General features: G+C 41.7%; 1 protein-coding gene across 1 annotated transcript; it reads left to right on the top strand.

Annotated features, from left to right (window-relative positions):
• Positions 1-232: 232 nt before the first annotated feature.
• Positions 233-1,801, top strand: LOC146314185 (thyroxine 5-deiodinase-like). The gene has a single exon (XM_084737726.1). It carries the CDS (start codon positions 389-391, stop codon positions 1,193-1,195), a length of 807 nt encoding a protein of 268 aa, XP_084593852.1. The 5' UTR covers positions 233-388; the 3' UTR covers positions 1,196-1,801.
• The last annotated feature ends 5,774 nt before the right edge of the window (positions 1,802-7,575 follow it).

The raw sequence follows: 7,575 nt of genomic DNA, 5'->3' as shown, positions 1-7,575 counted from the left end.
TTCAGCTACAGCCAATTAAAACTAACCCAAGTGTCTCACAACGATATAAGAGACATCCATCAGCTGTCATGTTTTATCTTCATGTGTAGACTGAGGGCACAGTCTTTCCGGCTGTCTCTTTCCTCCCTCCCTCTCTGTCTCTCTGTGGATGTTTGAAACCCAGGGTGGACGGGAGGTAATCCCCACCATGTGAGTGGGCGGCGCGGGTACCGGAGGCGTGTTTTTTTTTTTTTTCTTTTTCTTTTTTTCTCCATTATTCAAATGCTGCTGTACCTATAAAAAGAGTGCCTGTGTGCGTCAGATAGTTTTCTCCAATGGGTAAAGGTGACTAAATACTAGTTGTCTCCTTTGCCGGCCCAGTCGCATCCTATCGGCAGGGGGAAGAGAGATGATGCACGACTCCGGCGGTGTCCAAATGGCGAGGGCGCTGAAACACGCAGCCCTTTGCCTGATGCTGCTGCCCCGGTTCCTGCTGGCCGCCGTCATGCTGTGGCTCCTGGATTTCATGTGCATTAGGAAAAAAGTGCTGCTGAAAATGGGAGAGCGGCAGGACAGCCCGGACGACCCGCCGGTGTGCGTCTCTGACTCCAACAAGATGTTCACCTTGGAGTCCCTCAGGGCCGTGTGGTACGGCCAGAAATTGGACTTTCTCAAATCGGCGCACCTCGGGAGCGCTGCGCCTAACACCGAGGTGATGCTAGTGCAGGAGCGGAGGCAGGTCCGGATCCTGGACTGCATGAAAGGGAAGAGACCGCTCATCCTTAACTTTGGCAGCTGCTCCTGACCGCCATTCATGACTCGCCTGGCGGCGTTTCAGCGCGTCGTGAGACAGTACGCGGACATTGCGGACTTTTTAGTTGTATATATCGAGGAGGCGCATCCGTCGGACGGCTGGGTGAGCTCGGACGCTCCGTACCAGATACCCAAGCACCGCTGCTTGGAGGACAGACTGAGAGCCGCTCAGCTGATGCTCGCCGAGGTGCCGGGGAGCAACGTAGTGGTGGATAATATGGACAACTCATCCAACGCTGCTTACGGAGCTTACTTTGAGAGACTTTACATCGTGAGGGATGAGAAAGTGGTGTACCAGGGGGGCAGAGGGCCAGAGGGATACCGGATTTCAGAGCTCAGAAACTGGCTGGAGCAATACAGGAACGATGTGGTGAAATCCCAAAGAGCGGTGCTCCATGTGTAGTTTAAGAGATGCTGAACTGCCCATTCCGCTTAAGTGTCCGACACAGTGCAAAATATTCAGATGCTGCTATCAAATGTTCACACATGGCACATTTATGTTGTTTTTTTTTTCTTGCGTAAAGATATCCAGGACTCTGACAAATAGCCGAAAGTCATGTTCAAGCTGTAGGCTGTTTTATTGTGCTCGTCTCTACCTTAATTAATTGCTCATAGCGATTGTTCTTTATTTTTTGTATGGAAAAAGTCTTGAATCAGTTGAAACTGGATTCGATTAGTGATGATCACTCTATTTTTCTACAATACCGGTGTGTGAGCGTACGTGTGTTGTGTGTGTGTGTGTGTTGCGCGTGTGCGTGTGCGTGTGCGTGCGTTCAGGCTAATATCTCACTCTGGTGTTTCTGTGAAGTTCGGTTTTTAAAAGGCGAAGCCAGAAAACCGACACTGATGTTTATTGACACCGGGAGTGGGTCCATATTAGCAGGATGCCTTCCTACAGATGATCGACTGCCAAACGTAATGTAATGTTGAAACCATGTAATTGAACAAATGTTTTTAAATAAATGTCAGATCACATGATGATTTACTATGATTCAGCTGTGGAACAAAACACTCTGAAGTACGTCATTTTGTTGATTTTTCTTATTTAAGGAAAATTGGTGTGGATGTTTCTGTAAACTTTCAGGTTTGATGCCAGTTTTTTTTCCACAGCAGCCATATTGATATGAAATAGTGAGGTAAACACAGCTGTAAACAATGATACTGACTGAGGTCCAGTGAGCAACCCAACTCTGTTTGACCTGAATAGACTGTAATATGTAACATATCTATATCTGAATGTCTAAAAATGTTATACATATGTTACATATTTTGTTGAGTTGGATACGTACATGTTTAGATCCATAATTTATTCAAGGTAACAGTATGTTTCCTGCTAGTTGTTGCTAGCTAGTTGCTAGTTATTACAACTCCCGGGAAAACATAGGATATGTCAGAAAGTCAGGAAGGAAGTCGGCACATGTGACTAAACTTAATGTGAATAAACTTTTAAAGCTATAATATGTAACATTTCCACATAACATGTCTAAATTTGCTGTATGATATTTATAATGTTAAGCTGTGTACTTTAATTGTCTGAAATATTTCCAACAATGTTCTAACACAGAGAAATCCGTAATTTTTTAAAGGTGACGGCACGTTCCCTTGCTAGCCGCTGCTAGCTGTAGTTGCTATAACTTTGGTGAAAACACAGGATACATCAAATACATCAGAGAGTGAGGAAGGAAGTCAGCGCATAAACACAAACATGACGTGAATAAAACTTTCAAGCTATAACATGCAACATTTTTGCATTAAAATGTTGCAAAAGTTCGATGTTCAACACAGAAAAATCTGTAATTTATTCAAGGGAATGGAGCTTTTCCTTGCTAGCAAATTGCTAGCCTAACTTTCAGGAAAACGTGGCGTGAGGAAGGAATTTGGTGCACATGACTGAACATGACATGAATAAAACTTTAATATTACCTGCCAGAGTCATGTCAGATAGATTTTCATTAGATATGGTGACTCTTAGCCTAAATAATGAAGACCGCAACTCCCATGATCCCCTGCCACCTCACCATGTCATCAAACCAAGTCTTTTTCTATTATTTTAATGCGAGTGGCAGAATTGATTCAATTAATATCACTAGTAACACTTGTGTTTATCCCACCATTTCATCAATATGGCTGCCGTGAAAAGGGTCAGTTACTAAGCCAATTCCTTTGACTGTCAGTCTTGTGTGTTTGCCCCAAAAATCTGATGACAATAATTGCCTTTATCACTTTCATAGGATGTTTCATGATTGTTTACAGAATTTATCTTCATGTGATTGTTTATATCCCTGTTTGGTTTTGTTTTTTCAAACTTGCCTCCAACTATTGCATCTATAATCAGGCTATTCGGGTCAAAGCGGTAACCATTAGCATAGTAATCTACGGCAGTGTAAATACTGTGTCCTTGTGACTGATTAGTAAACCATTCATTCTTCATTAACCCACTCTCAGCCATGAAATGTGGGAAAAAATGAGGCTAGAAATCTTCTTCTCATGTGAGGGGAATAGAGAAGACAGAAGTCAATTTGGTTTTATTTGTACAGCTGAAAGGAAGAGAATTGTTTCATGTTGTCTATCGAGCTCTCTGTCTATTGAATAAGGTCAGAAAAGGTCAGAATTTCACAGTTTAACAAAAGTCACTTCAAGTTTCAGGGGAAAAATATAATTTGATTTATTCTCTTTATTGAGTTTAAATATTCCTTTTCTTGGCAGCTAATTTGAGGAATTGAGTCAAGTCACTTCTGATCTGATTCAAAAAGAGAAAGCTGTGTTTTGTCATTAAAAACAACTGTATCATGCTGCAGGAAATCACACCCACCAAACAGTAGATCAAAGTAAACATGCTTGTTAAAAAAAAAATCAGATTGGATCAAATGTTTCTTTCATGTTCGAGCCGTGACATTTCCTATACGTAGATCAGTCTAAAGAAACAAAAGAGAGTTGAGCTGATTAGGGTGGTGTGATGCAGCCAGCATCTTAAATCTATTTATCTTAGGGCTATCACTTTCTTGCTTTCTCATTATTTCCAGAATCTCTCTCATTTTCACTTTCTCCTCTCTTCGCTCCCTTATAGCCTACATACATGTGCGCACACACATACATGCACGCACGAGCAGGAATTCACACACAGACACACGGCCACATGTAATTAGGATTAGAAAGCAAAGCGATTACTGTAGATCCCACGTGGCCATGGGCGGGGGAAGTAGGGGTGCTGAGGGGACCGCTGCACCCACTACTGCCAGGCATTACATCACAAACATTTTTTTTTTTATTTAACCTTTTTTTCAAATTTAAAGGGTATAACTAGGACTGCCTGTAGTAAGGTCCACTGATGGCTGTCAGTCATCGACCACTGAGCCCTCTGCCATCGTCACATCATGATTTAAAGCTATAATATGTAACATTTCTGCATTAAAAAGTCTAATAACCGTAGCCACATGTTATATATTTTGTTGAGCTGTGTACTTATATTATACCAAATCATTCAATGTTCTAACCCAGAGAAATATGTGTAATTTTGTCAGGGTAATGCTGCGTGTTCGTCTAAATGTTGGTAGCTGGTTGCAAGTTGTTATAACTTTAACAATACCTCGTCCATGAACATGATTTCTGCCTGAGTTATTTCAGATAGATTTTCATCACCTACGGTAGCTGTTTAAAAGTGAAGATAACAACTCCCATGATCCCATGCTACAGCGTCATCAAAGTACTTCTTTTGTTACTGTTGTAATGTGAGAGAGCCCTAATAGCACAATTTACATATTGTGCATTTAAAGCCTTCTGTATTTAGGTCCCCTCAGAGCTGCCACAAGGCAGGAGCTGTTGGTGAACTTCCATTTATATGTAGGACAGAAAAAAAAAAGAAGCTCTCTTTGCTTGTCATTGCACTAACGTTCCATCTGCATGCCCCGTTTATTATTTACTTATTAAACTGACCAGTTAGGTGAACCCAAGACACTCGGGTACATTGGTTATTGCGGTGTTTCTTTTCTATGGTCCGTTGTTCTTTACTGGTACTATGTAGTGTGATGTATATTTGTTTTTACGTGCTGCACATCTGTTTACTTCCTGTCAGGACTATAGTAAGGTTACCTTAACCAACATACTTAGTGATTTTTCATCTTTAAGTTAGTTACTTCAGAGTTAACTTTCATAGTTTGCTTGGTATATTGTCTGTTTTGTATATAGTGTTTTTAAGCATTTTGATACCTCCACCTCAGTGTCTTAGATAACTGTTAGCAATGTTTACTAGCCCGCATTGTCTTCTTCACTTGACGGAAATAAAATCAGACTCACCAAAAACATCTTGGCTGACCTTTCCACTGTTTTAGCAATCACCAACTCTAGTTTTGTCAAAATAAACCCTTAATTCACCGTGTTAGATGTGAGAATACCAGCATGAGATGAGCAAGAGGGAGGCTGGACATCAGAAAGGCAGCAAGGAGAAAAAGTGTGTAAAGCCAGAATATTTTCACATCTAATGCACATGAAGGTGAATGAAGAGTTTATTTCAACCAAACCAGAGTTGGTGATGTTGAAGCAGTGGCCAAGACATTTTTGGTGAGTTTGATTTTGTTTCTCTCGAGTCTGAATGAAGACGACGACGCTAGCTAACCAGCTAACATTACTATTGGTTATCTCAGACACGGATGTGATTATCAAAAACACTATATACAAAACAAACTGTCAATACCATTAACAATATGTACTAAGTTAACTGTGAAAAGTGAACTAACTAGTTCAAGTTTGTTGACAAAGGTAATGCTACTGTAGCGTTGACAGGAAGTAAACAGACGCACAGCTCATAAAACAGATAAACATCACACCAAATTGTGCAAGTAGAGAGTTGTTGCTTGTCACTGCACTAACTTTATGTGACATCTCCATTTTCCGTTTTCTTATTAAACCTGTCTAGTTAGGTGAACCCAAGAGGCTCAGATACATTGGTGACAGTGGTGTTTCTCTTCTGCAGGCCACTGTTGGTGTGTTTCTATCAAACTTGCCGTTGTTATTTGCTCTATTGTCATTTTAGCTTAGCTTCCTCAGTATAGCCAACCAGCCAACATTGTTTCAAGCATCAGAGGATGAATTAAGTTACAGACATAAAGTGTGGAGATGAAAAACCTTTTAAACTGGGCATGGTGATGCCTGATGGACGTTCATCTGGCAGGGATGTGAGAGTTAATCTGGTGATGGGAGCCAAAGTTTTCTCTGATGATTGAGACAGCCGCAAAACTCAAACTGAGACTTTGTAGCTTTTATTTCTTTTCAAGATTCATTACCAAAGAAACTCCATATTAGTCGATCACATATCCTTCTGTGGTGCAGTTGTATTTTTTTCCTGGCAATTTTTTAGTGTCACAGAAAAAGATTTTGGATCTTTTCAAGAGTCCAGGTCACAGCGAATGTAATTTGCCAAAGTTCAGCGACTTTTTTCAGTGTTATTTTTCATGATCCTCCCCCCTATACTTTTAACCCAAGCACCAGTGAAAGGGTCACGTCTAGAAACGAGCCCCAGATTTGTGAAACTCTCACGAGGTTTGTATGCCTTGTTTCTTCTCTGGGCACAGCTGACTAACTAATTGGATTTCAGAAGGTGACAACACTGTGTGGGTTAGGATTAGGGAAAGGTTATTCACAGTTCTGGGTTTCCCATCTAGGCATGACCCAGTGAGAGAGAAAGAGAGATAATATTGATCCAGCTAGTTAAAGCCAGCTATTAGACAATTACAGAGTGTGGCAATTGTGCACATATTCCCAAGAGCAGCCCCAGCCCTGAGGAGAGGGTGCATTCGATAGGTGACTCATTATCCCAACTGTGGCTACTCCTACAGCTACAGAACCTACATCTGCTGCCGGTCCTGATAACAGTGCCAGCCCTCAGGAGTAAGAGCTAAACTCAGTCCAGCTAACGAGCCCCACTGTGTCTTCACCCACTGCTACTAAACCTGCACCTGCTGACACCGCTGACGGTCAACTAACTGAGCTTCTACAGCTACAAGTTTGATTTTCCAGCAATGAAAAGTTTTCAAGATCATTCAAAGCAGGTTGGTTTCAAAAATAGAAACCGTTCCATTATGTGAAAGAGACTGGTACAACCTTGTGCTTCACCTGTTGTTCCTCACATAAATAGAGGCTTCTCAACCCAGAGACCATAACAGCTGACAACGCATTTGTGAAGGGAGGCTTTTGAAATTGGCTCAAAGGGAAGAAATATTTAGGGAGCACAAAAAGTCGAGCTGTGAGAAAGATTTGTTAATTAAACAAATGCATCAGTGTGTTGCAGTTGGACCTGGAGGCGAAAGAACAAAACACAGCCGGGCTGGTTTGGGGACTGCCTTTGAGGTCAGTCATTCCCTTAGCCTGAAGGACTGGGCTGCTCCCGTCGCTGTGGTGCGTTATGGCAACAACCAGCAGTTCATGAGCGGCTCTTCAGGAGAGACAATCCGACGTCTGATATGATGCAGAATGAAGCACTAGAACACCTTGCACATGCTGTTCAGCACAAGATTGCCTCTCGGGCATGTGACTGTAAATATTATGGCCTAACTGCTGACGGAGGCACTAAGTGGTCCGTCCAAGGCCGTGGCGAGAAGCCTTCAGAGTGAGCAAGAATTTGGGGGATACGGACTGTCGCTGCATTCTAAAGGCTGAGCAAAGCAACAATAAATGTGTGTTCTGACTTTGTCAAATAACAGAAACATGTTATTAATCACCCAGACAGATCTGAATGATATAAAAAAAAAACAATAAGTGTATAAAATTAGGTCTCAAAGTCATTTCAAT

Source organism: Lutjanus erythropterus, chromosome 15 (assembly GCF_056507025.1).
Source record: "Lutjanus erythropterus isolate fLutEry1 chromosome 15, fLutEry1.hap2, whole genome shotgun sequence".
Taxonomy (NCBI): domain Eukaryota; kingdom Metazoa; phylum Chordata; class Actinopteri; order Lutjaniformes; family Lutjanidae; genus Lutjanus; species Lutjanus erythropterus.
The sequence above is the reverse complement of the archived record's forward strand: the minus strand, read 5'-3'. Positions and strand labels throughout refer to the sequence as shown.